The sequence below is a fragment of the Symsagittifera roscoffensis genome, chromosome 3, assembly GCF_963678635.1.
Source record: "Symsagittifera roscoffensis chromosome 3, txSymRosc1.1, whole genome shotgun sequence".
Taxonomy (NCBI): domain Eukaryota; kingdom Metazoa; phylum Xenacoelomorpha; order Acoela; family Convolutidae; genus Symsagittifera; species Symsagittifera roscoffensis.
In genome coordinates this window covers 77,873,110-77,887,581 of record NC_087064.1, presented here as the reverse complement: position 1 = coordinate 77,887,581, position 14,472 = coordinate 77,873,110, and the positions used below count along the sequence as shown (strand labels likewise).

Genomic DNA, 14,472 nt, shown 5'->3' with positions numbered 1-14,472 from the left:
AAATCTGATCTAAATTTAGACAAAACGTAGATCCGTTTTCTTTACCTCATTGTGAGATCCCTCCACAAGCTGCAAAACATGCTGATGACTTGGAAGCATTAGTCTACAGCCTTGAATCCCCTTCACTTTCAAATTTATGTCTTAATGATCCTTGTTGCTTCTTGGTAAACAGTAGTGATAGTTTTTATCGCGTCCAGGCAATTCGGTCAAAGACAATTCAGCCGATTTGAAACTCAGCCGAAAGTATGCACACAATTCAGCCAATAATAGTGACCGCCGCAGTCGCGCCAACGTGTTGCGAGCTTGCCAACAGAGGGTAGGACTTAATACGAAATTTACAGCCGGTTACCGCCGCAAAGCGGCGACGCGCGCATAGCGCGCCCACCGGCGACCTTAAACCTAGAAATAACTCCAATTCCGATTTTTTCTTTCGAATCCAGTATTTTGTGGCTGAATTTTTCCAGGCTGAATTGTCTGTATACTTTTGGCTGAATTGTCTTTGGCCGAATTGTCCGTGCGACAGTTTTTACATGTATGGAGCCACTGAATGTGACGGGGCAATGATCCAAGCAAAAAAGTGGTCAAATATTATTAACGAGATGGAATCTTTCTGTGAAGAACCTGCATATATATTAATTGAACATAACAAAATGGTTTTTAATATTATTGTGATCTAAATTCAGCCCAGAGTAGACAAAACAAAAATTATTGGGGTTGAAAATAAGTTGGAAAGCAAAAAAAAAACTTGCCGATTATAACTTGAGGCGATTTCAAAATCGCTGTTAACATGAACAAGGATTTAGCTGACATATCTCACTGTCATTGAACCAAACGCCTTTGAATTTAAAACAATTAAAAACACAAGAGTAGCAGAAAGATCAAAGTCATGCTTTGATCATGCTTTTTGCATGAATGCTACCAATTGTGAGGTTCAAGTGCTTTAAAATTTCGGATAATTACCCAATTATTTTTAAATGGGCTGCGTTCACGGGCTTGAATGGCCAAAGGCAAGCTTTTAGGGGTACTAGATTTTTTAAAAACAGACAAAACCTATTTTTTTGTATATATTCTTACAAAATTTCAAATCCATAAGTTTGTCACCTGTAACTAATGCAGATGATGCATTCAATCTTTTCTGTGCCAAATTCGTTCATTCAATAAATTTTTTTTTGAGCAAGTGAAAAAGGCGGTTAGTAAAAAAAAAAATTATTCCCAAATTGTTTATTAACCAAATTGAACCAATTACTAACCAATTACTCTTCGAAAATGAGCGAAGAGTAATTGAAGTCATCGGCTTTGGAAAAAGATACGCTAAACAAACATCTTCTACAAAAGTTCAAAACTGCGAGAGCGTTAACAAATAAATTAAGCGGGCAAAAAAAAAACGTTGAAAAGTTCAATGGATGCATAGATGATGCGAAGCAAACAAATAAGCTTCTTTAAGATTTAAAAGGTAAGAAAAGTAGTAATTTAATACTTCTATTAGAAATTTAAATAGTATCCTTAATTAATTGGAGCCCTTCTGAGTTTGAGGTAGTTGGAAAATTTCACCAAGATTTTGCAAAAATTGGAAAAAGGAAAGTGAAATTCCGGTTGCAGAACCAATTGTGCCCGAAAAAAATGAGAAATCTTTTTAATTGAAATCTCTGTATCGCAACTAGAATTGGAGTCAACCATTGCTAGTTTACCAAATAAATAATCAAGTGGAGATAGATTACAACACTAAAAATCTTTGGTCGAAATTATTTATATTTCATTTCAACAAGTATTTTTCCTTTTGAACTAGCGGAAACCAATGTTTTTCCATCAAATAAAGATAGAAGAAAATTGATTGAACCGAATTTAAGACCTATCACTTTAATCCGTGTCTGCAGTAAAATGTTTGAACACTGTATGTATTAACGTATGTAAAACTACCTTTGGGTTCAAGACAAAACATAGTACCATAGACGCTCTAGTTGAATGTCCTGAAAAACGTGACACAAAAGTAAAAGCTCTGGGTGTCGTTTTTGATGGATTTGAGAAAGCACTTTTTACTCTCAATCATTCTGTATTTATTCGGAAACTTGATTGCCAAGGTAACGAAGATAGTTGTTTTCAATGGTTTAAAAAGAATCTATCGAATAGAGAGCAAAGAGTTAAAAATCTAAATTTTTCATCTGAATGTCAGGTAATGAATTGCGGCGTGCCTCAAAGATCTGTTTTAAGGGCTTTTTTGTTTTTAATTTATATCAATGAGTTGACTATAGCATGCTAAAAACAAGTCTACCTCTTCGCTGAATACAACAATGGACCTGCCTTAGTTTGTCTTGCTTGTGATATTAATATTGACCTAAAAAAGTCTACTATCAACTCAAATGCCATAAATGTTGAACCTGTCTGTAAATACCTAGGCGTAAGAATCTACTGCAATTTATCTCAGCTCGACTACAGCAAGTCAAGCACCGTTTCGGTCATGAAGAAGAAAGCACCTGACCGCACTGTTAGCTCGAATCTGAAGACACAAAAGACCTCATTAGATGCACCACATGAAACGCTGAAAGACAAGAATATCTGGGAAGTTCGCCCAGCCTAACCCACCTTCACAGCGTTCCCAAAACTTCATGGACTATCTTAGAAGCGTGGGCCTTCTCAGCCCCCTAGATCTCTGAAGCAGGCCCTCAATAAACGACCAAACAACCAACCAACTGCAATTTATCCTTCCAAAGTCAAATCCAGCAATGTGCCATAGTATCGAAACTTGGGAATTATGCACCTAGGAAACAACTAATCCATTACTGCTTTTTCAATATCACGGCAAATATACGATATGGAATTCTTGATTTCGGGTGCGCGTCGTAAACTCCATTGGTTCCTATTTTCATTTTACAGAAAAAAAAACATGAAGTTTAAATATTTCCGTAAACGAAGAGATCACTGTGATGATATCTTTAAAGCACAACAAGATAATAACTGTATTTGAACTGCAGATGTATGAGCTGCTAAAAATTGTACTTGTTTCAATGAATGGGCTTAATTCAGAGAGTTGAATAAAAATAACTTTAAATTTGAAAATTCTGGAGTGACAACTAGGAGACCCACCAAATTTTGAAGGGTGTTATTCATTAGGTTCATTAATCAAAAAACTTCTTTTTTTCAAATAAATTTGAACTTAAACTTGAACAGCCCAGTGGAATCAGCAATTTACTCCAAACCATAATGATCGAGTTCGTTTCCCGTCTGGTTTTGTTGCTTGTGTAGTAAAATACAGGTATGGTGAGAATAGCAATGAATAAACGGGTCACCCAAGATGAACAGAGGATTCCATACCAGGTATGTGTAAAAGAAGGGGTCGAAGTGGGAGAATCAAAGACAATTAATTAATTATCGATTTTCCAATTTAACATTTATCAAGAAAATATCAGACTGATTCCCCTGATAATTAACAACCAATTTATACACAGGGGCGATGCGAAGCTTCGCAACACTTGCGATACAAAAAAAGTATCGCAAGCTAGCAGACAGAAAAGAAAAGAAAAGAAAAGGAAGCTACTTAATCCAACGAAAACAGAAAAACTTTCAAAAATCACAAGTAAAATGTTGTCTGGAATGATGTTCTTTTCGACGGCGTTTAATGAAAATTCAAAAGCATGCCAGCGAAAAAAATTGCTGTTATGAGAACTTTGAACTATAAATTCTTTGCGTTTTTAGATAGATTTTTTGCGTTTTGTGCGATCCGAAAAAAAGCATACAAATAATGGTTCTCTCGAACGACTCAAAATTAGGTTAGTAGGCCGATAAAAAAATAAGCCGAAATCATTTAGGCCGAGAAAATTTAAAGCAAAAAGAGTTTAAAAATAGGAAAATATACGAAGTCAAAATTAATAGAATTACAAATCGCAGGAGTAAAGGAAAACATAAAAAGCAACTATAATAAAAACTGCATACAGCCAAAAACTCTAAGATGCGGCTACTAAGCCGACAACTTTTTTTGAAACGCAACATTTCCGGTTTGAAAAAAACAGGTCCTGGTCAGATTCGATCCCAGAACCTTTGCCGTCCCAAGCGTATTAGATATCTCCAGACTAAGTGAGCCGGAGACGCTTGGAAATTCGAATTCATCATAAGCCAAGATACCAAGTAATTCCAGTATTTCTGTTGAACAAGTTGTTAACCCGAAAAAGCCTATATTCCGATTTGATTACGCTTGCTAATCGCAACCGAAAAATTGAGTAGCCGAGAAAATCATCCTCTTTCCGATTTGCGGAGACAGCAAGCGCCCCTAAACCAAGTAAATGATGTGCGTCCTAAATTAGTTTAGAGAGAAGATTGATAATTTTGTCTGTCCAATGTGCCTACCTTATCCCTCTCGCGGTGGTCTGCCAGGTGCGCGGGCAAGTGTGAGTTGATGAGACAAATGGTCTCATTTCCTACTTTTGCCCTCACTCCTATTGCCCCTTTAGATCCGACCAGACTCTCGAACATGAGTTTCGTGTTGTCCGCCTCCACCAGATTCACATGTGGAAGCCACTCGTATTTCACAAACAACAGCGCCAGAAGACCTACACAAACAAACAGCACAATTGAAACAGAACAATTTTTCAAATTGCCATTTTTAGTTATAATCCACCACCCCATAAAGAGTTCCAAGTTTGGACGCAGCAGCAAGGTCTCTCGATAAAACAAGACTTGAAACGTACTTTCAACCATGTAAGAATTTCCGTTAAAACCTGAGGAAGGCTCGAAAAATATTAAGACTGCTCTTATATAAGAGCAAAGCCCAGAATCTTCCGAATGCCAACTGTTGATCACAAGCTTTTTGGTTTAAAAAAAATCTTCGCAAAAAAATTCTTTTTTATGTTCAAAAGAAATTGACAAACACTTTTATGATTTTTAGAAACTTTTTTGTTTGTTAGTTTCATCCAGGGCTGGCTAGAAACCTATAAATTTCGACAGTTAAAATAAATTAACTATAGGACATTTTTATCCGCCGACATATATTAAATATTCATCTCGGACGGGCAATTTCAAAATACTACTCCGTGGCTTTCTTATTTGTGAATTGGGTCAATTTTGACCAGCTAATATTGGCTTAAAGATGCAATCTTTACATCCACCGGCCAAAAAAAAACATTTGCCATAAATCTTTGTAGCCAGACAGCCAAGTCCAAATTGCAAAAAAAAGGTTGGAAGTTTCTGAAATTTTTTTGAATTTTTTCTCGAAACAATTTAAAGTTAAAAACACAAAACTCAATGCCATCAGCTTGAATAGTCTTCAAAAAAATGCTCAATGCTTACAAAAAATTTTGGTGAGCATAAAAACAAGGAAAACATGATGAACTATATTTAACTCCTTTAAAATTAAAAATAAATACTTAAAAACTCTACCAAACAACAGAAATAAAACACCCGGTCAGTAAACCGACAAAAACTGGGACGAAATCAATCAGTCGACAAAAATATCAATTTACATCTGAAAGCTTTGTGCAATCCAAGGGGAGCATAAGCTTATGTTTTCCTTGAAGCACCTGAAATTAGGTCACTAAGCCGATAAAATAAAAGCCGAAATCATTTGGGCAGAATAAAACAAAAAAGAGGAAATAAACAAAGTCAAGATTTAAAAACTGCAGAAGAAAATCAAAACATTAAAATCAAGGGGATATCGAAATTCCGTTGGAAAAATTACCTTGAAATATGAAATATTCATGGCGCTACAAGATTCAAACAATTTAGCTCGTTCTTTATAATCAAGCAGCTTTAGAACAGCTGTTAACATGCAAAAAAGTATTATTCAGCGCGCTTTAATTAGAGGATACAGCTCATACTGCAACCGGATCTACTTCAACATAATCTAAATAGTTCGAATCTACACAAAAACTACCAAGAGCTTTTTTTTTTGAAAAATCTAACTTTCCAATTTCAAAGAAAAAAGATGTCCTTAAAGCGCTTTGATTGACAATGTATTGATAACATTCTCCCAATTGAAAAAAACTGGATCAATCGGTAAATGTTTCATTCCGCTGGAAAATCTGAAAACTAAAATCCACACAGTGTTAATTTCGCAAACCTCGTTATACGTAGGTTGCACCGTGTTCATGTTTGTTTCCTTTCGAAAACTAGTTGAAGACACTGTCAACAGAAACATAGCCAACAAAAAATTGGAAAATGTCATTAACTCAAGAAAACCGAAAATAATGATTGAGTAATTTTTGAACAATTTCAACTTTCAAATGCGAAGAAAAAACACATTATGTTCAAGCTCTTTGAATTTCAAAATATTTATAATCAAACAATTGCAATTAGAGAACACTTGGCTAATCAGTAATTCTTTTCTATTTCTCTGAGAAGTCTGAAAAGGGAAATCCACTTTTTAGAGGCGTTTTTAAGCGTTTACGAAGAGTGCAACTTGGTTTCATGTTAGCGGTCATGAAGCCCACTATCTTCATCTCATACCAGTCAACAAGCAATCAAATTTGCGCTCTCGAACTCTGAGTGGTTGAATTATTGAGCCAAAGAATAACACACAGAATCACAAAAACACACAGAATAACAATCAGATTGGCGTAATCAGAAAAAATTGAACGCCAAATTTGCGTTAAACTCTTGCAAGCTTGCCAACAGAGGGTAGGTAGGACTTAATGCAAAACGTAGAGCTTTATTTGGTGATCTTATTATAAGCATTCTTTAGTTAAAAAAATTGGTAATCTTTGACCAATTGAAAACTATTTGTATGCTAGTTGCTACTTAACCTTTATAGCAATTGGGATGAAACTCAAAAGTCAAAAGAGATCAGAAGTCAAACCCCGCAAAATCTAAATAGAGCGTGAACAATTTCAACACAGAGGCGAAGCAAAGCTTCGCACCACTTGCGATGCAAAACAAACAAAAAAATTTAGATGTTGAAAAAACTAGGTGTAACAAAATTTTCGAATGTCTCGATCTAAAACAAGTATGGGCCCAGCTAAAGCTGGAGGTAGATGTTTGATATTGAATGAAATTGCTATACTGATGCCGCACGAAAAGGGTGATTTCAAAAATTGGCTTTGCCTAAAGCCTAAGTTGTTTCTCTACTAAAATAAGGCAGAATAGTAAGAAATTTTGAGATAATCAATTTTCCCAAGGAGATAAATCTCTAACAAAATTTAAAGAATCGCCGCTTCTGCAGTAACAATTATCGCAACCCGTTTTTTTTTTCAATTGAAATTTCCATCTCAAATTTGATTACGTAAATTATAATAAAATTCAAAAGTTTCCGAAAACTGGCGAAAGTTTTAAAAAATGTTTAAAAGACTTTCCAAAATTCATAACTTTTTTCTGCAAACAGCAGGTTATGGCCACTTAAGCAAAGAAGATTTCAGTGCATTTCTCGATTGAACGCAACCTGAGAATCGGACCGGTAGTTTTCGTGTAAAGTCAATAAGTTTCCGAAAAAACTGTCAAAGATTCAAAACTTTGAATTGTTCGAACGCCATAACTTTTTTATTAAACAAACTGGGATCGCAAACTATAAAGGCAGCCTTTTAACAACCTGTTCATACGATTAAACTTATAATATCAGATTTGGCAGGATAGTTAGCGAGAAAATTCCAAAAAACGGTCAACAAATCAAAAAAGTTGACGATTAGAAAATCATAGATTTTTGAGTGAAAAAAATTCACAGAACCTAAAATTTCGATTATCTCAAATTTTGGAGGGTAGTTTTCGAGAAAAGTCGAAAACTTTCAAATAAACCGTCACAACATCAAAATTATTACTTTTCGAAGGCCAAAACTTTTGGAGTAAAAAAAATTTGGGCAAATCCGCATAAGCAAATGAGCTTTCCGAAACCCGTTCTGAGAACTGAACCCAAAATCTTCGAAGTTTAAAAAAAACTGTCTAGAAATCAAAAATTTGAATTTTCAGAGCGCAATAACTTCTTGTGTAAAATTTTTTGTTAGTTTCCGCTAATACAGAGGAGCTTCCCACTACCCGTTATTACCTTGAACCCATAATATCGGATTTGAGAGGCTAGTTTTTAAGAAAAGTCAGTGATTCACAAAACGGTCAAAAATCAAATATTTCACGATTTCGAGAGCCATAACTTTGCGCAAAAAAAGTTTGGTCGTAGCCACTTACAGGGGAACTTTCCAAAACAGATCAATTCATTGAAGCCAAAAACTAAAGTTCTTGGAGTCCTAAAGTTTCACATCCTTCAATGATTTGATATTCTCTTGCGAAAGTCATTTTCAATATCGTTTTCAAATTTTAACTCCGTTGTCATCAGATAACCCATCGAATTTTTTTTTTGCTATTTTGCCTCCGTTATTGTCTGGTTGCTAGCAGAAGAAGTTCACGCTTGCTTGCGGGCGTCAGAATCTGCATGCTGAGTCAAATGCTTTGTTCCAGCGCTGATAATCATGACAAGCCTGTCATGTTCGCACCGGTTATTATGACGTTCACCCGGCACGGCTAGAGCCCAGGGACATTTTGCAGTCACCGACGAACCGAAAGCACAATTTCCCATGTATTTCTGGAAAAACTGTAAAAAGAAAAGAATCTGCGCTAAACACGATCTTTTAACCCAAAAAAAAACAAAATGGAAGAAACACAAACAGTAAATTCACAAAAAGCGACCTGTCACACAGCAGAGAGCTAAAAGAGACCACAAGAGACTGGTATCTTAAAAACTTGAAAAAAGAACCTTGTTGGAAACCCTGCTTACTGTGCTATATATCGTGATTATAGCAAATGTGCCACCAAATGAGAAAATCGTAAAAAAAATTATTGAAGAAAAAAAAATTTCAGCCAAAGTCACAAGCGGAATAAAAACATGGCCTGTATTATTGTAAAATAGTAATCCTATCTATGGGTATTTTTGATATAGGGCGCGATTTATGCATGTTGCATTGAATCGTAGTGTAGGTATACCTGGGAAAGTCTGGTGGTGTAGCATGATGAGGCCTCGGTCGGCCATCTGTTCCATCAGTCGTATGGACCAGGCACTGTAGCCCCAGTGGCGTACGATGTTATTGTGCATACTCGCATCCACCTCCTGCAGTCCAATGAACACCAGATGAGGTCCTCCGACCTCTTCTTCTTCTGCTTCAACACACAAATACGCAACAGTCACTCATTTACATTCGTCATTTGAGTCTAGTTAAAAGTTTATCACACCCCTCCACGACCCATGTTACCTACATTCTAAGCCTTTTCCACTCCTGAATGAAAATTCCACTTCAATGAGTTCATGTTTTGTTGCATATGCATTTAAAGCCCAGCTAATTCCTACATTCTGAAACTTCTGAGTTTGCTGCAATTCGAAACTTCAAAATTTGATTCTTTTTATCGGATTAGACAGTTTATTTTCAAAAAATTAACAGCGGAAATACAAAAAAGTGCAATGGTAACATAGTTGAGAATGAGAGTTGACAAGTAACTGAGAGTGGTTATTACCGTAGATTTATAACCGTCTTCGTAACCTGAATAACAGATATTGACCGAAAACTGCAAACACCGAAACTAACAGTGCCTTCTCTATATAGATGAGCCCTTCTATTCAGAATTCGGTCCTACTAGCTTGTAAATTGTACCTCTGGTGCTTCTAACAGATTACTGACGGTGAAAAATGCTTAAATATATAGAAAAAGAACAATGAAAATTAATGCAACCGTAAGAATAGACGGGGGCATCCAGCAACTCTTTCTACTTCATAAGCAAAACAAATTTAAAAAAATTCAACTTAAGGGTTCCTTTTTGGTCAAACAAGCCATATCTCTAAAACTACTGGGTTTCAGATCTTCAGATTTTCAATTAAGAAATCAAACCCTAAAATGCCCGCAGTATACAACTGCAATTTCTTAAATGAGATTCTTGTTTATCTATTTAAATTCATTAGCCAGTATACCATTTTTTGTATATCACTTGCCGTCATCATTCATTTAATCCAGCAAAATTAATTTAAAAACAATTTGTTTTTGAAAAAATTTCTTGGTATAATGAACACTTTTGAAATAACCATAGAAATCGTCATATCTCGGAAACGCCTGAGAGTACTTTCACGATACCACATCATAGGGCTCAACTTAGAAACTTTTTGCATATTTTGAGTATTTTTTAAATACAGGTTCTTTGATTTTTTTAAACTATCATCAAATAACACCATATCTATCAAACTCAAAGATTTACTAAGTCATATTTATTGGGACTGCAAACCCGAGGGTTCTCCACTCACCTTCATTATTATGCTCCGACTGGGCAGTGGTGAAATCTTCGTCGTGGAAGAGGATTCGCTCGTCCATCGTGCTCTCACTACAGTTGCCAACATTCCACGTAAGCAGCAGAACCCTAGCTTTGGCCGCCGACGTCCCCGAGTCAGGGAACACACAATTTGAACTATTTTGCTCCATTCCTTGAAAAACAACTCGGATCAAAACTGTGATGAGTATTTTCATAAATTCAATTACAAATTACTATAAATCTAAATTAGCAGAGTATAATAATTTTCACTGGCTGACGGATTTCTGAAAAATAGTAACATCAATATAGCAAAACTCTTCTGAATAGGGGCAATTATGGACTCTTTGAAGGGGCAGTCCTCCCTAAAACATTTTTAGCAAAAAATAAGCTAGCAAAATAATCAGTTTTCCTGAGCAAGCCAGCTCACCAACTGATGAATCTTTGCAATGGTTTTAGTTATTTCATAGTGCGACTCGGTTCGCAAAAACTTGAAACTTTATTGAGAAAGCTCTACGAGCATTGAAAGTTTGAACTTTCAGGTTTTTGGATAGGGCTAAAGGTTTTTTCAGTCGTTTGAGGAGCAAAAAGGTTTTATTTAAATCCGACGTGACAACGCTTGCTAATTTTCATATACTACATCAGGTCATTTCCAATACTCCAATTTGGCTATTAAAAGTATCTAGCATGTAACGCACCTACGGTGCTTCAAGCACATCAATGAACGTGAAAATTGCTCAATTATAATAGATATGAAAAAACGAGATTGTTGAAACCGTCACAATAGACGGAAGCATCTAACAAAGCTTTCAATTTCATTAACTGAACAGTAAAAAAAATAACTTTAAGGGTCTTTTTAAACTAAAATGGTCAAATATCCAAAATTACTGGGTTTCAGATCTTCGTGCTTTAAACTCAGAAACAAAACGCTGAAATGGTCGACCGCATACAACTGCTCTTTCAATATTTTAAGAAAAAAAATTCGGAACGACTTCACAACCAAAATCACTAACTTTAAAAAGAAGATTCTTGTTAATATAGTTTTTTTTCGTTAGCCCGTACCTATATAATTTGCTGTCATCAATAGTTTACTCTAGCGTAATTAAGTAAAAAAAAACATTTGATGGCAAGATTTGAAACTTCTGAGAGTACCTGGACAGAACTCAAACACAGGGTTAGGAATTAAAAATTGAATAGTTTTTTCATCTGACAGAAACCAACTACAGGGTTATGAATTTCACATTTACTAGCGTGTAACGCACCTACGTTAAACTCATAAAAAAGCGTAAATATCGGGAAAAAATCAGCGTACTTTGAGTGTACTCTGACAGCACCGAGCTACAACGTTGGTAATTTCAAATTTTGAAAAAAAAAATTATTCGAGTTTTTTCAATTCTATTTTTCAATTCTATTATAGAAGTTTTCTATATCTAAGTTCTTTGAAAAACTTTAAAATCTTTGAAAAATTAAGAAACGTCATATCTCGGAATCTACAACGAATTGGCAGTCGCATTTGGACGCAAGAATTGCAACTCCTGAGAGAGCTCTTACAGTACCCAACTACAGCGTTGGCAATTTCAAATTTTGAGAAACTTAAAATTAAGTTCTCTAAAAAAAAAATTTGAGCAGCCACAATTTGAAGAAAGATCCACAATCCCTGAGAGTACTCTAACAGTCCCCAAATACAGGGGATTAGGAACTTCAAAATTTCAAGAAAAAAAAACATAAATTTAATTCAAAAACACTAAATATAAAAAAAAAAGCAAAAATAACAAAAAAACTTCATATCTGAAAAAACTACAAGGATTTGAGCAGTCATGTTCAGAGGCACAATTTGCAACTCCTGAGTGTACCCTCACAGTTTCCAACTACAGGATTGAGATCTTCAAAGTTTTTTTTGAAAATTTTTGAAAAAGTCATAAAAAAACGTCATATCTCGAAAACAACAAGAATTTGAGAAGAAAGATATGGAGGCAAGATTCGCAACCCCTGAGAGTACCCTGACCTTCCCCAACTACAGGGTTGCGAATTTCAAATTTTCAGAAACTTTAAAAAATTAATTTCTAGAAATTTTTGAAAAATCTCGAAAATTGCCGTATCTCGTAACCTAAAAGAATTTGCGTATTGATATATGGAGGCCAAAATTGCAACATCCGGGGAAATCCTGACAGCATCTCACTATTGGGTTGCTACTTTCAAACTTGGTGAAAAAAAAATGATTTCAAACAGGTAAATCGAAAAAAAAAAATCTTAACCATTGCAATATACGATATAGCTTAAACGTGAAAAAATTCTTTTGTTAAACATGCAAAAATAATACGTTGAAAAAGCTTAAACATGGCGACATAGTGAAGCCCAAACTTAAATATATAATAGATAGATAGATAATAGATTGAATTTTTATATATCTAAATTTTCTGAAAAACCTTGAAGAAACATCTCGGAAACTAAAAACATACTGGCTGTCAAGCTTTGAAGGCAAGATTTAAAACACCTGAAAGTACCTTGACAGCGCCTCACTACAGGAACAAGTATTCACCTTTTGTGCAGTTGTTTTATATCTAAGTTTTCTGCAAATGTTTGAAATCACAAAAATCGTCGTATCTTGTAAAATAAAAAAATTTGGTAATCATATTTGGAGACCGAATTACGAAAAATTTTTTAGTATCTGCGAACAGAAATCGGCATTAAAATTAGCGTTTCGAAATGCTCACCAATAATTGAAAACGAAGATCCGTCTCAGTTTTACCGAATCACTCGACTGTGGAATGAGCTCCAATTATGTTGCATCCAATCGACATGCAGAGCTGGCTAAGAAATTGTATTGGTAACAAACAGCTCGCTGGCAATATATTCGATATTAGCAAACAGTATTGAAGAAAAACGGCAGGAATAGCAAATGAATAGTCAGGTTGTAATGTTCTCTTTTAATATTCAGCAATTTGTTACAACAGGAAGCCGTGTAAAATGTCCTTTCAAAGCGTAGTGGCGTGGAATAAACATTTCGTCAATTGTGCCAAGTAGCTAGAACGAGCAACTACTTGGTCATTTAAATTTCACTGCTCCGTTCATATCTATAACATTCACATTAAAAAGAACAAGGACCTGATTATATATCATGAACATGGTATGACTGGTTGTTGCAAATTCTGCCCAGAATGCTCCGACCACAGTAATCAACTCAAAGGGTTAGAATACGAGAAAAATTTTGGTCAAGATGTTATGTTACAGTTTTTTGAAGGTTAAATTGTTGATTCGTCCATTAAAATGTGCTTAACAGCAAGTTGAAATCGCCAGTAACTAAAAACAATTCATATCGGTGTGAATATCCTACCAGAGGCGAAGCTGAGCTTCGCACCACTTGCGATACAAAAAAAAAGAATGACTACAATTAAAAGCAATTAAAAAGAAACTAAACAATCTTCAAAAAATTGTTTCTGTCGCTAAAAAATGCAACAAGACCAAAAAATCGGGAAAAAATTTCCTGCATTATTAGTAACTTTACAAGGAGCTTTCGCATTGCTAGGAAGAAGCTGAAAAGTCTTGTATGCGGAACTAAACCGATAAAATAAAGCAGAGACAAAAACTAACCGAACATTTTCAGTTTGCAAAAAATGGTCTCGATTGGAATGTGACCGACAACGACTGGGGAGAAATGTCTGATGTGCGAAGGTTGTGGGAAGAAGACTTACAGCACATGTAAATGGTATTATTCCGAGATATTCAAGTTTCTGGAGAAGGCATTAAACGTAAAACTTTCAAGTAGTTAGAACATAGTTGAGAGATGCCAGAGTGAAAAAGAGCCCGGCCTGAGGGCCCGAAGTGCCCGAGTGCGGCTCTTTTGCCCGAGGCCATCTTCAACTATGTTCTAACTGTTGAAGAGTAACTTTTTGCTCTTTCTGAGGGAAAAATGACAGAAAATTGTGAAAGAGCCCGGAAAATTGTGAAAGAGCCCAGAAAAATGCGCGAAACTATGCAAACGATTTCTTTTTTCATTCATGCGTTCTAATATTTCATTTTTCATTCATGCCTTGTCGTGAAAGAACATGTGTGAAAGAGCAAAAACATACTCTTCTATATAATGGATGCCTTGATACTGCAACCTACCATTCGGTTACGAAGTAGTATTTCGACAACAACGTTCATACTCGTCAGTAAGCAGACTTACATTATATTAACCAATCAGAATCGAGACCAGGGAGAGATTTATCATTAATAAATATTTAATTCGTAAGTTTGTTTTCCCAACTCGATTTTGATTGGTTAAGTTTTGATTAGTCT

The 14,472-nt window shown here is 35.4% G+C and overlaps 1 protein-coding gene across 3 annotated transcripts in view; it reads right to left on the bottom strand.

Moving 5' to 3' along the window:
- The window catches only part of LOC134841283 (phosphatidylinositol 4,5-bisphosphate 5-phosphatase A-like), a 31,012-nt gene extending 17,704 nt beyond the window's left edge, over positions 1–13,308 (bottom strand). The window contains exons 1-4 of one of the 3 annotated variants that reach the window (XM_063857164.1): positions 12,906–13,308; positions 10,190–10,366; positions 8,887–9,060; positions 4,339–4,541 (exon numbers count right to left, since the gene is read on the bottom strand). In XM_063857164.1, coding sequence (XP_063713234.1) covers positions 4,339–4,541; positions 8,887–9,060; positions 10,190–10,364 — 552 coding nt within the window. In that variant the 5' untranslated portion in view covers positions 10,365–10,366; positions 12,906–13,308. The remainder of the gene's footprint in view (positions 1–4,338; positions 4,542–8,886; positions 9,061–10,189; positions 10,367–12,905) is intronic. The other 2 variants (XM_063857165.1, XM_063857166.1) reach the window with 2 other exon arrangements.
- Positions 13,309–14,472: the final 1,164 nt, after the last annotated feature.